The sequence below is a fragment of the Callionymus lyra genome, chromosome 15 (genome assembly GCF_982586985.1).
Source record: "Callionymus lyra chromosome 15, fCalLyr1.hap1.1, whole genome shotgun sequence".
Lineage (NCBI taxonomy): Eukaryota > Metazoa > Chordata > Actinopteri > Syngnathiformes > Callionymidae > Callionymus > Callionymus lyra.
Window position 1 is genome coordinate 10644560 of NC_141832.1, and position 20523 is coordinate 10665082.

Genomic DNA, 20523 nt, shown 5'->3' on the forward strand with positions numbered 1-20523 from the left:
ATCTGGTCAAAATAAAAAGTTTATTTATTTCAATCTCGTCTTGTCCTTCATATCGATATCGATACTGTATTTTTTTTGCATAAGTATAAGTAAATACAAATTGTATACATCATACACATACTATTGTTTAACATCCAACTATGGTCAAAGAACTTTCTGCTGTAATCGACTAAGATGTTTTTCATTGATTGTAGAGGAGAAGAAAGAAAAAAGCTATTGTTTTTGCATTTTATTCATATTTTTTTTATATATCCAATTTTAGTCAACAACAATGTTGCAACAGGGCTGTTAGCTGTAAGAAATACATACTAATATAAATAAGAGTTATAATAGCCTCTGTATATCCCTATAAGTAAATTAGAAATGTTAACCATTTTATGTTGACCTTTGTATCCTTAAAAGATTTTAAATTTGTTGTTTGTATTTAAAATGTTTCTTTGATACATGGGCTTTATATTTGCGCTTTGTTCTTGTTTTTGTTTTTTTAACTTCTGTACCTTCTATCGTCTCCTGTATACTGGAAACCTAATTTCCCGAAGGAGATCTCCAGAGGGATTAATAAAGTCTATCGTTTCAAGTAGAAATTAGATTCCGCTCACACTCCACACCGGTAAGTGGCGGTAATGCATCTATACGTTGTTGGCCAATCGCTATAAAAGTAGAAGAAGAACACTTTCAACATCCACCGGAAATACGTCACCGCTCCAACGTCAATATTAGTATACCCGCCGTGTTTTGGAAATAGTGCCGCCAAATCGATCTGCCGCCTTTTCCCCGCGACACAGCTTCACTATCCCTCGTCGAATCGATTATTTCGTCGACTTAACATTTAACCAACATCTCTATAGGTTGGTGTTTGTCAACAACAGCGACGATGAAGGTCGTTTCTGCTTCTTTCGACTCGAAGTTCCGCTCCATCATGGAGACTGCCCTCGAGCAGGTTTCCCAACTGGTGGGTGAAGAGACGACGGAGCTCCGGCTGGAGGTGAATCGTCTCACGTCCGTCAACTCCACCTTGACGGAGAAAGTGCAGAGTTTGCAGCAAGAACTAAGCGGTAAAGGCAGGAAGTCCAAGAGGGGTTCCCGCCCAAAAAGTTGTCATACGATTATCTCAAAGACCGATGATGAAGAAGATACAGCTGGTATGATCTACTGTAGACCTCTTAAAATATAAACCATGTTTTTCTTAGTTAAGATGTTCACATATGTTTCCTTTCAGTGTCACCAACCGTAAAAGGAGGGAAAGATTCTGTTGAGGTAAGAATTTCACTCTCTTAATTCTTCAGCACTTAATGTATAGCAAACGATCAGATACATGTATAGAATTTCACTTTATCTGAAACCTGGAGAGTCTTATACATTTAAACGCTTTTTAATACGTTGTATTAATACTTAAATTGTATTATTTTGATTGAAGGACTATCCCGATTTCTTCACAAATGTTTTTAAATGTTTTAACCTTAAAGAAAATATGGCCGGAGACTGAGGTAGATACGTGCTGTGTCTCAAATCGCATACTACTCTTAGTATACTAGAAGTTAGTATGCATCAGTTTAGTGTACGTACTAACTAGTACGCAAATTCTCCACAGATAGTATGTCTGAAATCAAACTCTGCTGCTACACACTAATCGGAAATCACATGACAGCTTCTTCTTCTACTACTATTTAACAATGTTGCAACCAGCTGTTTGAACGCTATCGCCACCTGCTGGCAGCACATTTTGCAACTTTGGAAAAAGAAATAAAGAAAAAATATGAGAATCGAAATATTCGGGAGATATTTAAGCCGGTATCAGCACCGAAGACGTGTCATCCTTCTACTGCTGCTGAAAATGCACCTGTAAGTATATGCATATATATGCATTTATATATGACGTAAATTCCCTTTAAAACGTCATTAAGATGGAGCTGTTTAGGGTGGTTAGTGTCCATCGAACCATGCTAAGTTTTGTGGGCGTGTTAGTACGCCAATTTAGTGTGCATGGCACATGTGACGAAGCTGCTGATTGACTTAAGCTGTTTTACTATTAATAACGCACAACTGTACAATGAAATACAAACATTCGAGTTCCGAAATAATTCAATAATTTTTTTGTTTTCATTACGATTTTTCTTCTTCCAGAAGTGTTTATGATCCAAACTACAGACGGGTAGAATGAGTTATAGAACAGGGAATATTCTAACATTTTTGTTATTTTTAAAAGCAAATTATTTTGAAACTCAAATGTTTGTATTGCATTGCACAGTTGTGCGTTATTAGTAAAACAGCTTCAGCCATCGCACGTATCGTCGGACCAGGAAATGAAAGAACGAAAAGTGATTAGGTTGACAAAGATCGTCTTTTTGTCAATATAAATGTTTTATGTGGTAAAAAGTATCATGTAAACGTTCTGCTGACGTTTCTTTAACCCATAAAAATATTTTAAAGAGACGTTTGCATATGCCACGTGTGACAACATCATGTAGGAAGTGGGGGGACAGAAATTGTACCTACACACGGACCAGAGTATCATGGTTTATAGCTCTCGTCTCTTTTCATTTTTTTTCAAATCAATCTCCTATGATTCCCTCTCTATTGTTTCACCATTTGTTTTTTCATTCTGTAATCCCATAAATAATGCCTCATGATCTCAACTGCGACCCCCAGGAAACGCCATCCGTGGAAGGCAAATTAAAAAGCAAAAAAAGGTGCTCGGCCGACAAAGATCAGCTGGTGGAGTGTCAAACTTCCAACAACAACCTCAAACCTGACCCTGACCCAGAGACGGAAGAGTCTGCAGAGGATCCTCAAGAGGCCGACGGGGAACACAGCGTTCCAATTGAGAATGTTGACGACGACGACAAGGACGATGACGAGGACGACGACGACGACGACGACGACGACAATGATTTTGATGTAGCATACGGTGACGACTGTAAACAAGAAGAATGGATGAATTCCGACCCATACATGCAGCCGGTATTTTCAGATGGCCGCGGGGGACAGCCTACTGATTCCTGTTTAACTTGTACTGTATGCACCCGGACTTTCTTTCACAGAGCAACTCTAACACGCCATATGAAGTTCCACAAGTCCAACTACTGTGATATTTGCAAGCGTAGCTTTGTCAAAAAAAACCGTCAAGAAAGAAACACTCATGTATGTGTACCTCAAGTCCTCCCCGAATTGGAGGACAAAACATGTGAGTTTTGCGGGAAGGTGTTTCTAAACTATTCAAGCTTAAAAACGCACCTTGCGGTTCACACTGGGTTGAGACCATTTTCTTGTACCTTTTGCAAGAGAGGTTTCAGCCAAAAAGGAAATTTAAAAAATCACCTTCTGATACATACTGGAGAAACACCATTTGTTTGCATCAAATGTGGGAAAAGGTTTAGGCTAAAGGGCGAACTCAAGAAGCACTTTCGGCGGCGGCATCAAAAGGGGGGTTCCGAAACGGAGTATAGTTTTTTTGAGGATCTGTAAGTTAATACATTTGTCTCAGGTCTATTTGTATCTGAAATTGTTTGGAAACATTTTTGTGGCTGAATTTCAGGGTTATCTTTTCTACTTGGAGACAGACATTTTTAAAGGCCATTTATAGAGGAGAATTCAAAACTATAGCATGTCAAACTTTCTTGTTGCTTTGTGGTTTTCATTTTTTACACCTTTTACTACCTGTGATTTCTAGAAGAACCAAATTTGTGATTTAAATGTTTTTGCAGGTTAATCCAGTTGCCTTTTCTTAAACTGGTCACAATAAATGGTTTATTTATTTCAATCTTGTCTTGTCCTTCATATCTTATTACAGTGTAATTTTGCAAAAGTACAGAGATAGTAAACATTATTTTGTATACATTACAGTATTGTTTAACTTTTCAAGAAGTCACAGTTACGAGTCGTTTATTTGAAATAACATGCAATAGAAAAGCAAAACAGATTTAGAAATGACCTTTACTTCTATCATAAAATAAATATGAGTAAGAGTTATAATACCCATCAGTAAATTAGAAATGTTAACCTTTGTATCCTTTAAAGATTTTAAATTTGTTTTATTTTTTTCTCTTTTGATGCATGTGCTTTATATTTGCAGTTTGTTCTTGCTTTTATGAAACTTTGTACCTTCTATTGTGTAATTGAAACCTAATTTACTGAAAGAGATCTCCAGAGGGATTAATAAAGTATCTAAAGTCTAAAGCAGACCTGGGCAAAGTGGGGGGCATGGGGGCCACATGCAGCCCTTTCGCTGTTTTTATGCGACCCTCGTAATGTCAAAGTATGATCATGTATAAATGGTTCTAATGCATTAACAAATGTATTCTGTATTTATTATTAATTTAAATTTTCACATAACATTTATAATATAAGTATATATTAGGTTAAATGGTTTGAAAAAAAACCTCATACAATAATAAAATTACAGCTTATTTAGCTTAATAAATGTCACTGCCTAGTGACGAATGTTCTTTTTTTGGGGGGGGGGTTTCCTCGTCTTTCTTTTTGCTTGACGGCCCCTAACAACATTCACAGAATTGAATGTGGCCCTTGAAGAATTATAATTGCCCACTGAACTAGTGTCCATCATGGATGATGACAGTCATCCTCTCAGCACTGTCATCAGTGAGCAGAGAAGCAGATGAAGCACGAATGCTTCTTCCCAGGTGCAAAACAAATATACTCAGGGACTCATTCATTCCTCAGGCTATTAAATTGTACAATTCTGAGTTCGGGGCAGGAGTGGAGTGAAATAATCTTGATGTTCTTTTCTATGTTAGTCTTTGTATCCTTAGTCTTTGTTGTTTTTCTTTTATCTATGTTCTTAATCTTTATCTTTAGACTTAGATTGTATCATCTTGTTCTTTCTCTTTGTTTCTCTTTGTTCTTGTTATTTTATTTTGATCATTTTTTATTAAAAATTGTTGTATTTTCTGTGGCTATTGGAAAAAAATAATTTCCTGAAGGAGACCTGAGGATCAATAAAGTTTTATCTTACCTTACCTTAGATTCCGCACACACTCCCAGGGGTACGTGGCGGTAATGCACCTATACGTTGTTTGCCGATCGCTATAAAATTAGAAGAAGAAGAAAACCGTCAACATCCGCCGGAAATACGTCACTATTTCACTGTAAATAATACCGCGAATTTCGTCCGCAGTCTTTTTCCCGACGATACAGCTTTAATTCCGATTATTTCTTCGTCTTAACATTTAACTAACATCTCTATAGGTTGGTGTTTGTCAACAACGGCGACGATGGAGATCGTCTCTGCTTCTTTCCACTCGAGGTTCCGCTCCATCATGGAGACCATCGCCGCGTCTGCCCTCGAACAGGTTTCAAAACTGGTGGGTGAAGAGACGACGGAGCTCCGGCTGGAGGTCACTCGTCTCACGCTCGCCAACTCCACCTTGACGGAGGAAGTGCAGAGTTTGAAGCAAGAGCTAAGTTGTAAAGGCAGAGTGTCGAGTTGTCAGACGATTATCCCAAAGATCGATCATGACGATGATGAAGATACAGCTGGTATGATCTACTGTAGACCTCTTAAAATATAAACCATGTTTTTCTTTAGTTCATTAAGATGTTCACATACGTTTTTTTTCCAGTGTTCCCAACCATAGAAGGGGTGTTTGGGAAAGATTGGTGCATGAAAAACCTCACTTTTGAGGTAAGAGTTTCAATGCCTGGAGAGATGTATAACAAATCTATTATTGTGATTGAAAAGAGAATTACTATTTCTTTACATAAATGTTTTAACCTTAAAGAAAATATGGCCGGAGACTAGGGTCCCCCCCTGGCACTCTGGAATATGGAACTTGAAATTTGTAATAGATAAACTTTGTAAAGAGAAATCCTTGAAACACAGACTTCTTCGACCCGTCTCTACTGGAAATGAAAACTAAATAGACATCGCAAGTTAATATACATTGTAGGTCAATCATTCAGGGTAGTCATCATTATATTCATTCCTTATGTATTTACAGAGAGGGGAGGGGTTTATCCGTCAAAATGTATGACCTCCAGTTTGAGGCCTTTTGGAAATAGAAAGGAAAGGAAATTGTTTTCTCAGTTATCTAACATTTGAATCCACTTCTTGCAATATTGTAACTACTTTTTCCAACTGTCTTATTCACAAACCTCTTAAATACATTCGCTTCTCATTCAGGGTACAAACGGAACAAAAACGCAAATCTTGACGTCTAACTATACATCCCTCTTCAAAATATTAGTCCAACATTTAAGCTCAACTGGAAAACTAAAAGAAAATAACATAAATAAATGAAATACCAAATTATATACAAATTACATGATGCCAATTATAGACACACAGACCAAGAAATAAGGAGAGAAATGCAAGGGTGGAAAGTCAAATGATTTCAGTGCTAGAATAGAGACAATCAAAATGACTATATTTGTATTTTATAAAAAATCTCAGATAGACCATTTAGAATATGAGATATATTCATCTACAAATGTATATGGAACGGTAGAAAACCAAGAATTAAATATGAAATACCACAGCCCCCCAAAGACCAAGGAGTCCAAACTTCAAAAATGATCACTATGCAGCACCACTTGGACGTCTAACACCTCCGAGCTTCTAGTAGAGTCTTGGAAAAGAACAAAAACAGAAACATTTATGTGAAACTGGTAAGACTGAGGGGGCCTAGTCGTTAATTTTCTTATCTTGCATCTGAAACGGAGCCTCCGTGAAACTTTTGTCAAACGTTATTTACACACCTCTTAAAGACATTTCTTCTTACAGAGTACAACTCTGTGTGTTTATTTTTAAAGGCAAAATACCAAAACCAGTTGTCAACCTCTTCAAATATTGTTAAACAAAAAACAAAACACCTATCTTGACTATCTTGACTAACTATACAAAATATTAGTCAAACATTTATTTTCAACTGGGGGAAAAATGGAGTTCCAAGTATTAAAACAAAAACATTCCTTGAAGAGAGAGGATTATTTTAGATATCTAGAAGTTAGAGACTACTATATCAGAGAAATAAGACAATATTTTAAAATGTAACTTCTGTAGTGTTACACTAACATCCTCAGAAGAAGCGTATGAATGTGAAATACAAGAATTGGAAGCTAACTTTTGATGCCTCAACATCAGTGATGAGACAAGAAACTTAACTTGAAAAAGTAAAATGAAAGTGTGTGTAGTGTAAGTATATGGTGCTACCAAAAGTTAAACAAAGGTTTAGAGTGAAATAACTGATCCAGTTACAAAACCATGAACATAGTTTAGAATTTTAGAATTGTGCAGTGGTCAGTACCTGAGACACGAATGGAGTGAGCATAAGTGACTGATACAGGAAAGTGTTTTTGTTCTAGGTTACAATAACTACACATCTGATATGTAATAATGACACAGCTAAGGTTAAACTAACTGTTAAAGATACTTTGTTTGTCTTTTTTTGTTCTCAAAGTACGTTTAACGCATGAAACCTATATAATTTATGAATGCAAGCAGTGCGTTGGTCTGCATCAAGATATTAGGGAGTTGACTCTCAGGAATTTGTAAGAGGAACACGACACTTGTGACCAGGATAACAGCTTGAACTACAAGTGTGTCTCAAAAAAAACGTTACAATCATAGCCGTAATAAACATTTTTAAATGTTTCCATCATCGTGTTGAGAAAACCATTAAAATTTACATATTTATTGTCGTGTACATGATTTTAGTACAGAAATAGGAAATAAAATAAAATCTATTTGTAAAAGTTGAGAATGTTTAAAGAGAAACACCACAACGGGTTAAGAAAATTTATCAATAGTCGTTTTGTGATTATGATAAAAAAAAAAGAAGTTAACGTACGTTTTACTAAGTCTGCAATATTCAAGATTTATGGTCATAGTTTGTAGAAGAAAAAGTATAGAGCACTTTTGTAGTAAAACAGAAAGGTAAAAACAACACAGCTCATTGAATTGTTCTAAGGAAATGTTTGCAATTGCAAATTCTTAGAACAACGACTATAAAACAAGACTGTTGACAGGCGTCTCCGTTATGAAACCTTTAACGCTGAGCGTTTGTTCGGACATAGTGAGTCTTTTCCTCCTCTGTATAAGTGGTCAGATTTGAATCCTGTCAAATACATAAGGTATGAATATAGTATTATATAGACTACCTTGAATGATTGACCTACAATGTATATTAACTTGTGATGTTTATTTATTTTTCAATTCCAGTAGAGACCTGTTCGAAGATTTCTGTATTAGGAGGATATACTGTTTAGAGATTTTTCTTTACAACTATCAAAATTTTCAAGTTCTACATTCCATTGTGCGGGGCGGGGGGGGGGGGGCATTGTATGTCATCAATCATTAGACAGTTGCTGTACGGGTGGGGCATAGGAGGAGGAGGAGGGGTCATCATAAGTTGACTGGTACCAGGGGTCAAAAGGTCATCAAATGTCCCAGGAGGGTCATTAATCATTTTTATGATGACTAAAGCATGTGTAGAGCCTCTCCCCCCCTATTATTTCCTTACTATTGTTTTTTTTTTAATTCTGTAATCCCTTTAATAATGCCTCATGATCTCAACTGCGACCCGCAGGAAACGCCATCCGTGGAAGGCAAATTAAAGGGGGAAAAAAGCTGCTCTAGCGACCAAGATCAGCTGGTGGAGCATCATACTTCCAACAACAATCTCCAACCTGACCCAGAGATGGAAGAGTCTGCAGAGGATCCTCAAGAAGCCCACAGCAAACACATCGTTCCAATTGAGAATGTTGACAATGATGTTGATATAGAATACTCGGCAAACTGTAAACAGGAAGTACACAAAAATGGTTACGAGGAACAAAACATGCCGCAGACATTTTCAGATAAACGCAGTCGTCTGAATGACTACGACCGCGGAGGGCAGCCGACCACTTCCTGTTTCTCTTGCGTTGTATGCACCCGGTCTTTCTTTCACAAATCAAGCCTAACACGGCATATGAAGTCCCACAAGTCCAACTACTGTGACATTTACAAGAAACGCTTCTCCAAAAGAAAGAGTCGAAACTCTCATGTATGTGTACCTCAAGTCAGCCCCGCATTGAAGAGCAGAACATGTGAGGTTTGCGGGAAGGTGTTTTCAGCCCAGTCGGCCTTAAAATTGCACCTTTCGGTTCACACTGGGGAGAAACCATTTAGCTGCACTCACTGTGGGAAAGGTTTCACCCAAAAAGGAAATTTAAAAAATCACCTTCTGTTACATACTGGAGAGAAATCACTTGTTTGCATCGAATGTGGGCATAGATTTAGGCTTAGAAGCGAACTCAAGAGCCACTTGAAGGAGCATCAAACGGGGGCTTTCAAAACTCAGTATATTTTTGCAGGAGTACAGAGATAGTATACATTTTTTTGTATACATCATATACATAGTATTGTTTAATTTTTCAACAATAATAGATATATAAATATAAGAACTTTCTGCTGTAATCCACTAAAATGTTTTTCATAGATTGTAAAGGAAAAGAAAGAAAAAGTCTGTTTCTCCCTTGTTTCTTTTTTCATCAAACAGGAGAATTACTTCATATTAAATAAGTTATTTGTTCTGTTTATTCTGACTCTGTCTGTGTCCTGTGTCTTCCATTTGTGTTCATGTATTTTATTCTCAATGTTTAAAATAATAAATCTTAGTTCTTGCAATTAAAAATAACATTTCAGTATATATAAAAAGGCATCATTCGCATTTGAACCATTGATGTTGTCTGTGAAATTAATACATTATAGTTAAGTCTCAAATTGTTCAGATTTTCAAACGTTTTTAGATAAATGAGATTTAACACAGATTAGGTTGTTTTTTTCCCCCCGGAATTAATAAATTAAACTTTTACTTACTAAAACATTTTTTAACATACATTACATACATACATTAAAAAAAACGCTCAATTCATACTTTACACCAGCAGACGGCGGTAGCGCCCCGGCGAGCAGCTGGCAGTCGCTACATAGAAGTGTCGAAGAAGGAGCGATGGGTCTCAGGAAGTGATAGAAGTTGTCACAGTTACTAGTCATTTATTTGAAATAACATGCAATAGGAAAGCAAAACAGATTTTAGTCATTTTTGTTGGACTACAAAATAACGTAGACACAAAAGGTTTTCTTCTTGAAACACTTTTGAAGACTGTGAGTGAGAAGAGTTTTGTGGAAAACTAGAAAAAGGCCAAAACAAACATACTGTCATTGGCAACAAACATGCTACATTTTATTTGAGTAAAACAGGTTTAAGAACAAGTGATGAGGCACATGTTGTTTAACCAAAGTCGGGGTGAAGAGGTAGATTTGAGAGTTAATGCTTATTTGTGTGCAAACAGCAGTAGGTGTTGTGTATCTTGGCGTTTGAGATGAGGTATATAGTTATATGTAGTTAGCGCAAACATATCTTAGAGTTTTTATGTTGTTCATGTGCTTGTTAAATGTTTATGAAAGAAAAAAAAAAGTCTCCTTCTATATGAAAATACTTTGAGGTTTACAATGCTACAAATGGCGGGAACCGTCCAGACTCGTAGCATCTTTACAGTGACGGTCAAATGAAAGACAATTTGGATTATTTCAGAAATAACAAGTCGACGTCTTGCCAAAGTAGTCTCTTGATCATGTGATCTTTCAATTCGGGACATTGAGGCATTGATGATGATTCAAACCGTATTTGTAGGCGTAGCATTTTCCGCAGTCCACGCAGCTGTAGGGTTTTTCTCCGGTGTGCGTGCGGATGTGAATGTTCAGCGAGCTTTTCTGGGAGAAGCTTTTGCCACAGCCCGGGCAACTGTAGGGCTTCTCCCCGGAGTGAACGCGCTGGTGGAGTTTCAGGTAGGTTTTCTGGGCGAAGCGCTTCCCGCACACTGTGCAGCTGAACGGCTTCTCGCCGGAGTGTCGCCGGATGTGGACTTTCAAGCTGCTCATATAGTTGAACACTTTGCCACAGAATAGGCATTGGAAGCGCTTGACGGGTTTCATGGGTTTGGGCTGGATGATCAGCTCTTTGTTGTTGGTGGTGTTCATGTGGCTCATGTAGTCCAAGTAGTCTCCAGCCACGGAGGGAGGGTTGGACGTGTCCACCAGATGGCTCATGGCCGCGTCCTCTATCAACTTGTCCATTATATTCTGCTGGGAACGTTGCTGTGCGGAGCCGTCGAGCCCGATGGAGAAGGAGTTCAAGTCGGCCGAGTGAAGCTCGGTTTCATCCAGGACCCTGTGGAGCATGTTTTCCGCCCCGAACTGCACATCGTCTGTTAAAAAAAGAAAACAAAGAAATGACACTTCCTCACAACCAATGACACCTTCAACAACTTGCTTTTTCTGATATCAGGAAGTTGGATCTGCTGCCCAATGGGTGCATCGTCATATATTTCCTCCTTGATGAAGATGAGATCTGGTTCTCGCTCGATCAGATCCAACACCTGCTGAAAATACAAGTAAGTAAGTAATTTTTATTTGTATAGAGCTTTTCTAGACCAGGGTCACAAAGCGTTTAAACAATCAAAACAATATTCAATAAAGTATATACTTTAAAGGGCAAGATAATACTGATAACACAACAGGAGTTCCAGAAAATCAGGGAAAAGCCTGAACAAATAAAAACATCTTAAGATGTTTCTAAAAGGAGTCACTAGACTCCATCAAGCGCAAAGAGAGAGGAAGATCGTTCCAAAGCTTAGGAGCAACAGCCTGGAAGGATTTCTCTCATCTGGTCCTGAACCGTGTGCGTGGAACCATCAGTAGATTCTGATCCACAGACCTCAGAGCCCGAGCTCGGGTGTAAGGCTGGATCAGATCACTGATTGAAGGTCTGACCATGAATAACAATGAACAAGAGCCGTAAAGCTTTCAGGCAGACAATCGTGACCACTATTTCTGGGAATCTACACCAAAAGGCAAGACGCTTTAATACCATGTTAAATTAAGACTTAAGACTAGGGACAATGTTACCTAAAATAGTATCTTAACATAAAATAGATGCATCAGAATGGCTGCCTTGGTGCTTGGTTTTTTATTTTATTTTATTTTGCTTCTATTCAAGCTGCTACCGCTTCATTTTTTTGTTAGTTCCACTAATAATCTATTAAAAGAGTAGAAAAAATGTTACTAAATAATTCAAGATTTAAGCCTAAGATAAAACTGTACGTATCATGTGTTCCTCATCATTTTTAAGACTTTTGAAAATATAATTTAAGACATTTAAAAACACCAATGTTGTCTGTAGATGATCGTTAATGTAATGCCTTTTTAAACACTTTTCAAAGCTCCGCGCAGAACCCTTCTTTTGAGTAAGGTAAGGTAAAAGTTTTTTTCCAATAGCCACAGAAAATACAGCAATTTTTCATAAAAAAAAATAAATCAAAATAAAATAAGAACAAGAACATAAAGAGAAAGAACAAGATGACATAATCTAAGTCTAAAGATAAAGAACATAGATCCAAGAAGGGCACGTACTGTATATATGTTTATTACATAAGCTTACCTGAGCACCCATGCTTGTGGTCGCAATAGGTTCTGTTGGACCTTTCCGTTGTGCTGCTGTTCTCTTCTCATCCCTCCACAGATCCATGCACCAGTCCTTCCCATAAACTCCTTCAATGGACGGTGCTGTCTGCTGATGTCCTGCAGAGAGATGGTATAAATAAACAAGAATCCAAAAAAAAAGGAGAAAAACCAGAGTAAAAACAACTTCAATAGTTGACTCTCTATATATATAGACAATGAGCAAATGATGGATTCACGGACACCCCGGACAAATAAAGATGTCGGATTCTGACCTGCAACGTTGCGAGGGTTGACGCCGTTTCCGTGGACATTAAAGGACTGGGATTCTCGGGCGGCTCTCAGCTGGACCTCCAGAGAGTAGCACCTCTTCTTCAGGGCCTCGTTCTCCGATTTATGCAGCGATATCTCGGTGTGAAGGACGGACGAGCACTCGTCGGCGAGGTTTCCTATTTCAGCCAAAGCAGCCTTGGTTAGCTTCTCCCACACCGCCGCCAGCTGGGAGCGGAAATTTCGGTTCACGGGATCGCACATCATTTTTATTTATTTTTTAAAAGGACGAAGTATCAAACTCGATGGTGCTCTTGCAGTGTATCCATGAAATTCGCCTTTCCGATGAAGCCGCAAGGAATTGTGGGTCACGATCGTGAGGGGTGTCAGTGACAGATGTTGACAGTACACGGGGCACTGGTTTTAATATAACACTTTTTATATGTATATAAAAACTAGTTTTTTGTTTCTAATCACGTGACAGTTCTTTAAAAAAAAAAATTTGTCGTGAAATGTATATTCAAGGTATGAGTGAAATCGTTGACTCCATCTAGTGGCAGAACATGGTAATAACGTGCTCAGGCGTCGCGACTAGATCAGAATAACAAAGTTGTTGTAAACATAACAGAGTTGTTTTTTTTGTGGCAATAGAGAATAAGCAACAGAAAAACAGTAGAAAGCAACGATTCTGCAGCGCATAACACGTTTTTATTTGTTCAGGCTTTTCCTTGATTTTCTGGAACTCCTGTTGTGTTATCAGTTTTATCTTGATTTATATTTATATTTATATATTATGAAGTATATACTTTATTGAATATTGTTTTGATTGTTTAAGCGCTTTGTGACCCTGGTATAGAGAAGCGCTATACAAATAACAATTACTTACTTACTTATAGACCACAAAAAAAAGATAATTTATAACAAGTTATTACACAAAAGTAGACGTTTTGTACTCAATAAATCGGCCCTAACCCCACAACGACATAAAGCAAACTTTCTTGGAATAGGATTCAAAATCCATGGAAATAAATACTTCAGTTATTTAATCATTAAAGTTTCATTTTTATGCATTTATATTTAATTATTTTAACATATCCACTTAAACGTATCAGTCACTCATTTTTTTTCATAAATGTAGTCTATTGAATAGCATTCTATGAATTCCATTGTATATTGTATCAAAAACACCACAAACAAATTGCTGTGTTGTTTTTACAATATTGGCCATAAACATTTTATTTCCGATCCATGTCAATCCATATCAAAAAGCAAGTATGTGGATGTTATTACATTTTAATCTCCATCACATTCCCATGTTTGTCTTTGAGTGGTTTTCAGCAGAACTAGACATTAAACTCGTTGAAGAAAAGGGTTGAAAAAAGTTTAGTTTCTAAACTTAATGACCTTTTTTAGATTAATAGTTGCAATAGTTGTGAAATAAAAACAACACACATTTACATAAACCTTAAAAAATGTGTCTCTGTGATTCAGGAGTTTTCGTTGAATTATATGTCGACGCACATAAATCACCACCATTTAAATCCAGATCCAAATGAACTTTCAGGTGCTTTTTGAGATTACAGTTCTTGGTGAAGCCTTTCCCGCACTTGATACACATGAATGGTTTTTCCCCAGTGTGTGTGCGTTGATGCATATCAAGAGTACATTTTTGGATGAAACCTTTTCCACAAATAGGACAGCGGTAAGGTTTCTCACCCGTGTGTGTGCGCTGGTGTGTGTACAAATGTCCTTTTTGGGAATATCTCTTTCCGCACAGTGTGCACCTAAAGGGTTTTTCTCCAGTGTGACTTCTTTGGTGTATTTCAAGCTGACTAAAGCATTTGAAATGCTTGCCACATTGCTGGCAACCAACCCTCTTAATATTTGAGTTCCTTAAACTATGAAGCCTCACATTTCTGTGCACCAAAGAGCCCTGGGGAGTCGGATTATCGTTTTTCCTCATGTCTGTGGCTCTTAGTTCTGAAGTCCAACATGTTTCACTTCTTCCTGGTTCTTGGTGTGAGAAGTGGGTGCTTGGTGACGCAAATTGGTTATTGAAGATGGACGACGGATACTCAGGGGCTGTGTCCAGATCCTGAGTCACATCAGAGCTCTTCAGCGGGCCTGGATTTGTAAGATAGAAGACCATAGTTAATGATGGTGAAAGTTGTTTCTCTAAAATCAAAATTATCTTATTATGCTTGTCGTAACCATCAATTTAAATATTTACCATCTGTGTTGTAGCATTTTTACAGTAATACATATTTATATCTATAGTCCAATTAGGTTTATTATTTTTTTAAATTGACAAATCGTTTCCACTTGAAGTAAATCAGAGAGGTAACTGTGGAAATGCTGATTTATTACTTGAGGAACATATTTCCCTATTACAGTCAGTGAGAAGAATCCCCAAATGCATTTTGTTCATCACAGGTAAGAAATAATAATAACAACCTTAATCATATTTTAAACCTACCATTTTCTATCTGTCTGCCTGGTTCCGTCTGTTCAATCTCCACATCTTGAGGTTCCTCCTTTAACACAAGTACAGCCTGTTCTTTTGGTGGAACCTTATGATGAGAGAGAAAAGTTAAAGTTTTGCAGCAACAAGTAAATATATATGTTGGTTTTCATCAGCCAAGTAGTTTACTGAGCACTGTCAATCACGCCTTTCTCCAATGATGGAGTGTTTTGTTCTAGGCAAACACTTCTTAAAGTACTTTAACAACACCAATTGTAATTCCAAACTCAATAATAAAACAATATATTCAAGAATGGTCATCTTTAAATCTATATATACACACATATGAATATAAACATTTGTCTTACTTCAGTGGCAGCATGATGGTCACTCCGGTTAGTCACTGTGGATGAACTGATGGTTTCCCATTGATTCTCCCTGAAAATGAAGATGAAAAAAAATGAGTGAATATTCAATTTAAACTGTGAGTAAAGATGCAAAGGGCCACCTTTGAGTGACGGATCTTGCTCTGTCAGGCTCACACGATGAACCATCTTCTTCTCCATCATAGGAGCAAGCTTCTACCTGACGTCCCCCCTGAGCAATATATAGCAGTTTCTCCATCAGTTGGAGCTTCTCGCCCAGGGAGGCGATTTCATTCCGACCCCGAGTGATCTCTATTTTCAGCATTTTGGACTCGATCTCCACCAGCCTGCCTATCTCCATGACAGCTGTCTTGCTCAGCGCGTCCATGATCGACACCAGCTGCGTCTGGAAGGAAAAGGCGGTCGACATGTTTGTAGAGCTCCTCGAATCCAAATTATTTTGAGTGGAATGCTAATAAAAAAAAATACTTGGACCGGGTGTTGAGTTGCTACAAAAGCGGAAGTGAACCACTGTGTCCATCTGGTGGTGTGGCAGACACGTTGCAATTTTAGCAGAAAGCTTTAAATTATCTGGATTCAAAACTTTTATAATTATAGGATCATTTTTATCTTGTTATGGCTTTGAGTTGTGACAAAATCTGTGCCGTTTTATTTTCTTCCAAAAGTTCCTCGTTGTTGCGCTAACAACCGGACATGACTACAATACCCAGAAAGCAACGCGGTATAAACACGTGTTGTGATTGGCTGATGAGAAAGTCGGAAGTGCTACAACGACTTGTGCAGCATTAGCCGCCTGCAAAGCTTCACGCCAACAAATTACTCTTTGGATTCTCAGTGAGTAACGAAATCAAATGTTTAAATTTGCAATACTTATTAAAGTAAAATTACTTGTTGGAAAACATGGGATGTAGTTCGCCAAATAAGTTAAGGTTAAAAATGACATCAGGCCACAATTAACTTATCAAACTCTTAAATAATAATGTTACACACGATCAGTGTCTTGTAACAAAACGAAATTGTTTAAGCACATGATTTTAATAAATCCTTTGCAATTATATAGAATATTTGTTTACCTTTATTTTCATTTGTTTCTGACCAATTTCCTTGACTAACTTCCTCTTCCTTCATCACAACAGGTATGACCAACAGAAGAGTTGTCGTTTTCCCATCCGGGGCTGATCTCGGACCAGCGTTGGCACAGTTGGTTGTATCTCGAGCGGAGAAAGCCATAAGCACCAGGGGAAGGTTTACTTTGGGACTATCTGGGGGAAGCCTGGTGTCCATGCTCGGCAAAGAACTCCTTGCTCTTCCGGGGCTGGACTGCAGCAAGTGGGTGGTGGGGTTCTGTGACGAGAGGCGGGTGTCATACGATGACCCCGAAAGCACGTACGGACTCTATAAGGTATCATCAATAAATACATTTAATCGATGAAGCAAATATTATTGAAACTTACATCGTGATCCGTCTTTTGCAGAGTCAACTGTTTTCTAAGGTGAACATTCCTGACAGTGGGATTTTAAAAATCGACCCGTCTAAGCCGGTGGCCGAATGTGCAGAGGATTACACAGCAAAGCTAAAAAAGGTAGAGTTCAGGAAGATTTAGAATGACATTATGAATCGCTCTAAAATCTTTTGGATATATATATTTTTTTTAATGCTTATTTCATCATAACCAAGCATGGGGTTTGTCCGTTTCGCCACTCTATCAGGCTTTTCCAGGTGATGACATTCCCATTTTCGACCTGTTGCTGTTGGGTATGGGCCCTGATGGACACACATGCTCCTTGTTCCCGGGACACCCTCTTTTAGAGGTGAGACATTCTTATAGAATTGTTTAGCCTCAGCATAATCTGAAACGACATGTTAATAAACAAGAGTTTTAGTTTCATATTAAAGAAGTAAGTTAAGTATTTTTATCAGTCCTTTTGTCGATGATGGAGCTAGCATCACTGGATTATGATGCCCATATGCACATGGATCAGTAAGACCTTTATATTTCAATGTATCTGTACTCTGCTTTCAGGAAACCAAAATGATTATCGCTCCGATAAGTGACTCTCCAAAACCACCTCCTGAGAGGGTAACCATGACCTTTCCAGTGGTGAACTCTGCACTATGTGTGACTTTTGTGTCCACTGGGGGAAGCAAAGCGCCCGTTTTAAAGGTAATAATCATCTTCGACTCTGCTTGTGGCATTGGTGCTAGTTATAGTTATAACAGGGGTTGGGATTAAGGATGATGTGCATTGTGACAATGTGACGGCAATTATCTTCTCAATGCAGGACATTCTAGAAGGTGGTACGGGCCCACTGTTCCCTGCAGCTCGTGTTGTTCCCCATAAAGGAGAACTTTTCTGGCTTCTGGATGACCCTGCTGCAGCCTCTTTGAGCATCCCAGTGGAGAGACTGGACTCTGGTTCCAAACTGTAGACGTTTTCAAAGCCTTCTTTGTGTTATGTTTACTGGTGTGAATAAATCTAGCCATTAGAAAAAAAGATTCATTTTGTTTTGTAATCCTATAGCCTAGAATGTATTTATTTTTTAATAAATCCTTTGCAGAGTTAAATATATTAAATAGACATTTCCAGGCATATAATGACATAATCTGAATGCATTTGTTGCTCTAAAACATGAATTTTAATATTTTTGTATTCATATATTTTATTATTTAGCCATCAGATTTCAGGTATAAACGTTATCATAGAACATATGTCAACGTTTATACCTGAAATCTGATGGCTCAGTACAACGTTATTAAGGAAATCATAATATTATCAATACTTACACTATTTAATATCATGTTTATATTATTATTATTATCTAGAGGTGTACGTTGTTGCTTTCTAATTTAGAATAGTTTATGTAAAACAGATCCTCGTAGCACCTCAAACGGCTCAGTGCCCATGAAGTAGCCCAAGGTTTGTGACCACTGACACTATATTACTTATATTAAATGGTGAAAAATGTGAAAAACGATCACAAAGTATCTCTGACTGTGATCATGGATATTACCAGGTAGTATTGTAAGTCAAACACTGAAGGAATACTAACCCCAATACTCTTAGTAAACAATTGTATCAACCAAATCGAATTATTAATTCACATGGGTTATTCATTTTATTAATATATTTTAATATATTCTTAAAGTTGGGAAGTGGTGCAATCGCCTTCCAGCAAGAAGGTTGCAATTTCGCTACCAGGTCCGGAGGGAGGCAACGTCCCCACTATGTGGAGTGTGTATGTTCTCCCCGTGTTGGGTGGGTTTACTTCGGTTTTCTCCCTCAGACCAAAAAAAATACAAAGGTTGATTGGTAACTTAAATTTGGTTTCCATCTCTGTGAAGAGAGAAGCTTTGATTCTCGCATGTAGAGGTGAAGAGTAGCTTGACACCATTTCAAGGAGAATTGCGAGGCAGGGCCAATCACAGATAGTCTTGGAAACGTACTTCTCAAACAAGCCCAAACAGCAGCAAGAACAATAGCAGAAGAGGTACAGAACCAACGGCCTCCAGAGATGCAAACGTGGTCAATACCCCCCCTGAAGAACTGAATGTTCCTTGGTTTTATCCCTGTGCATACACAGGGGGAGGGGTCCCTTCCCCTGGGGGTAGAGGTCCAATATTTATTCAACCAGTCTGGTTCATTTTACTTGGTTCTGAAATGGTTGAATGGTGCCATTTTAATAGTAAGACCAAATAAGTCTTCCCGGAAAATGATTTTGATTAAACCTAACTTTTAATTTTTGTGAATCTAGCCAATTTAATTAAGATGACCCGCTGATAAACCTAACATTAAATCAAATCACTGCCATAGACACGCGTTACAGTGCTCTGTATTAATATGTTTAGACCATTTGCACCGTGGTACTAATGTAATAACACACTAACGCCTGGTTTACGAACAAAAGTCTCTTTGTTCGTCCTAGTTTTTGTCAGTCCCTTTTGCCTGGGGGACCTTTGGTGACGTTGATTGTAGGAGCCCATTTTCTCGAGTGGTGGGTGATCAAGTGAGTCTTTTGAGGCTGGACAGAGGTCAAGGTTCATTGCTCTTCATATATGGTTGCGAGGTTCCCTCTGCACATCCACAAAATGTATTTTGTGTGTCAATGCACCTTTTCAAGGTTTGGCTTGTTGGGAAAACTAAAGGCTTATATAATCCAGTTGTTGTATATGTTTTATTGAAAGAAAAATTGATCAAAATAGGTTTATGATTTCTAAAAACATGGAGGAGTGAATGTAGAGTTGTACTTGAGCATGTTTCTGTACATATTAAACCCCAAACCTGACGGGTACATCAAATAAAACAGTTTAAAGAAGCTATTCGGAAAAAAAAACATTCTTTGGAGGAAAATGTATTCAAAAATGACTGTAAATGGCACACATTTACAAAAAACACATTGGATGACTCCGGTCTATAAGGTTCTCCTCTATTTAAGCACTTTTCATGGAACCAGAAGCCTTATGCCTTGCGTTCAAATTATATTTTGCACCACATTTTCGGACCAAAATGGGGAAGAGTTGCCCTGTTTTCTCAAAATACTTGATCTGAAAATTCATCTAAAATTTCAAACTTCTATTTCACTGGGAGCTTTCCACTCCATCTTAAAATATTTAAATTATTACTGTACAACTAGTTGCACTCTTGTATTCCAGTGTTTCTTTTATAGTCGTTGCCTTAATATTGTTCAACTATAATGTGTGCTGCAGCAGGACACCCTTGTTCAAGAGATCTTGCTCTCAATGGGTCTTTAATCTGGTTAAATAAAGATGAAATACTTTTTAAATTACAAAAAAAAAATACTTTTTTTTTTTTACAATATCAGGACTTGTAACAAAACAAAAATCGGATCCACTTCGATAAAATGGCTATCATAAAATGTACACCCGTTGCGGGTACGTTTGGAGAAGATTCCTAATATCCATCTCTAATAACGCGACAGAAAAAAAT

General features: G+C 37.8%; 5 protein-coding genes across 5 annotated transcripts; 3 read left to right on the plus strand and 2 right to left on the minus strand.

Moving 5' to 3' along the window:
* Positions 1 to 874: 874 nt before the first annotated feature.
* LOC148064895 (uncharacterized) lies at positions 875 to 3760 on the plus strand. The gene is made up of 3 exons (XM_087809215.1): positions 875 to 1142; positions 1220 to 1257; positions 2650 to 3760. The coding sequence occupies exons 1-3, from the start codon at positions 875 to 877 to the stop codon at positions 3463 to 3465; spliced, it is 1122 nt and encodes a 373-aa protein (XP_087665341.1). The 3' UTR covers positions 3466 to 3760.
* Positions 3761 to 5122: 1362 nt separating this feature from the next.
* LOC148064896 (uncharacterized) lies at positions 5123 to 9466 on the plus strand. The gene is made up of 3 exons (XM_087809436.1): positions 5123 to 5496; positions 5580 to 5641; positions 8544 to 9466. The coding sequence occupies exons 1-3, from the start codon at positions 5232 to 5234 to the stop codon at positions 9324 to 9326; spliced, it is 1110 nt and encodes a 369-aa protein (XP_087665562.1). The 5' UTR covers positions 5123 to 5231; the 3' UTR covers positions 9327 to 9466.
* Positions 9467 to 10041: 575 nt separating this feature from the next.
* On the minus strand, positions 10042 to 13283 carry LOC148064897 (uncharacterized). Its single transcript, XM_087808888.1, has 4 exons — positions 12736 to 13283; positions 12441 to 12580; positions 11274 to 11379; positions 10042 to 11208 (listed from the first exon to the last, which is right to left on the minus strand). The coding sequence occupies exons 1-4, from the start codon at positions 12995 to 12997 to the stop codon at positions 10586 to 10588; spliced, it is 1131 nt and encodes a 376-aa protein (XP_087665014.1). The 5' UTR covers positions 12998 to 13283; the 3' UTR covers positions 10042 to 10585.
* Positions 13284 to 13869: 586 nt separating this feature from the next.
* On the minus strand, positions 13870 to 16060 carry LOC148064898 (uncharacterized). Its single transcript, XM_087808887.1, has 4 exons — positions 15700 to 16060; positions 15560 to 15629; positions 15207 to 15300; positions 13870 to 14854 (listed from the first exon to the last, which is right to left on the minus strand). Exons 1-4 carry the CDS (start codon positions 15984 to 15986, stop codon positions 14196 to 14198), a joined length of 1110 nt encoding a protein of 369 aa, XP_087665013.1. The 5' UTR covers positions 15987 to 16060; the 3' UTR covers positions 13870 to 14195.
* A 271-nt stretch (positions 16061 to 16331) lies between these two features.
* pgls (6-phosphogluconolactonase) lies at positions 16332 to 18074 on the plus strand. Its single transcript, XM_087809297.1, has 6 exons — positions 16332 to 16411; positions 16714 to 16979; positions 17053 to 17160; positions 17288 to 17389; positions 17602 to 17742; positions 17861 to 18074. Exons 2-6 carry the CDS (start codon positions 16716 to 16718, stop codon positions 18005 to 18007), a joined length of 762 nt encoding a protein of 253 aa, XP_087665423.1. The 5' UTR covers positions 16332 to 16411; positions 16714 to 16715; the 3' UTR covers positions 18008 to 18074.
* The last annotated feature ends 2449 nt before the right edge of the window (positions 18075 to 20523 follow it).

Bases quoted from the DNA above. Each gene is read 5' to 3' on its own strand.
- LOC148064895 (XM_087809215.1), top strand. From the start codon at position 875: ATGAAGGTCGTTTCTGCTTCTTTCGACTCGAAGTTCCGCTCCATCATG. The intron at 1,143-1,219 runs GTATGATCTACT...GTTTCCTTTCAG, and splicing joins TGATGAAGAAGATACAGCTG to TGTCACCAACCGTAAAAGGA. The intron at 1,258-2,649 runs GTAAGAATTTCA...TGCGACCCCCAG, and splicing joins GAGGGAAAGATTCTGTTGAG to GAAACGCCATCCGTGGAAGG.
- LOC148064896 (XM_087809436.1), top strand. From the start codon at position 5,232: ATGGAGATCGTCTCTGCTTCTTTCCACTCGAGGTTCCGCTCCATCATG. The intron at 5,497-5,579 runs GTATGATCTACT...TTTTTTTTCCAG, and splicing joins CGATGATGAAGATACAGCTG to TGTTCCCAACCATAGAAGGG. The intron at 5,642-8,543 runs GTAAGAGTTTCA...TGCGACCCGCAG, and splicing joins TGAAAAACCTCACTTTTGAG to GAAACGCCATCCGTGGAAGG.
- LOC148064897 (XM_087808888.1), bottom strand. From the start codon at position 12,997: ATGATGTGCGATCCCGTGAACCGAAATTTCCGCTCCCAGCTGGCGGCG. The intron at 12,581-12,735 runs GTCAGAATCCGA...ATCTCTCTGCAG, and splicing joins CAACCCTCGCAACGTTGCAG to GACATCAGCAGACAGCACCG. The intron at 11,380-12,440 runs GTAAGCTTATGT...TATTTTCAGCAG, and splicing joins CCACAAGCATGGGTGCTCAG to GTGTTGGATCTGATCGAGCG.
- LOC148064898 (XM_087808887.1), bottom strand. From the start codon at position 15,986: ATGTCGACCGCCTTTTCCTTCCAGACGCAGCTGGTGTCGATCATGGAC. The intron at 15,301-15,559 runs GTAAGACAAATG...TCTCATCATAAG, and splicing joins ACCATCATGCTGCCACTGAA to GTTCCACCAAAAGAACAGGC. The intron at 14,855-15,206 runs GTAGGTTTAAAA...TTACAAATCCAG, and splicing joins AGGCAGACAGATAGAAAATG to GCCCGCTGAAGAGCTCTGAT.
- pgls (XM_087809297.1), top strand. From the start codon at position 16,716: ATGACCAACAGAAGAGTTGTCGTTTTCCCATCCGGGGCTGATCTCGGA. The intron at 16,980-17,052 runs GTATCATCAATA...CGTCTTTTGCAG, and splicing joins GCACGTACGGACTCTATAAG to AGTCAACTGTTTTCTAAGGT. The intron at 17,161-17,287 runs GTAGAGTTCAGG...CCACTCTATCAG, and splicing joins ACACAGCAAAGCTAAAAAAG to GCTTTTCCAGGTGATGACAT.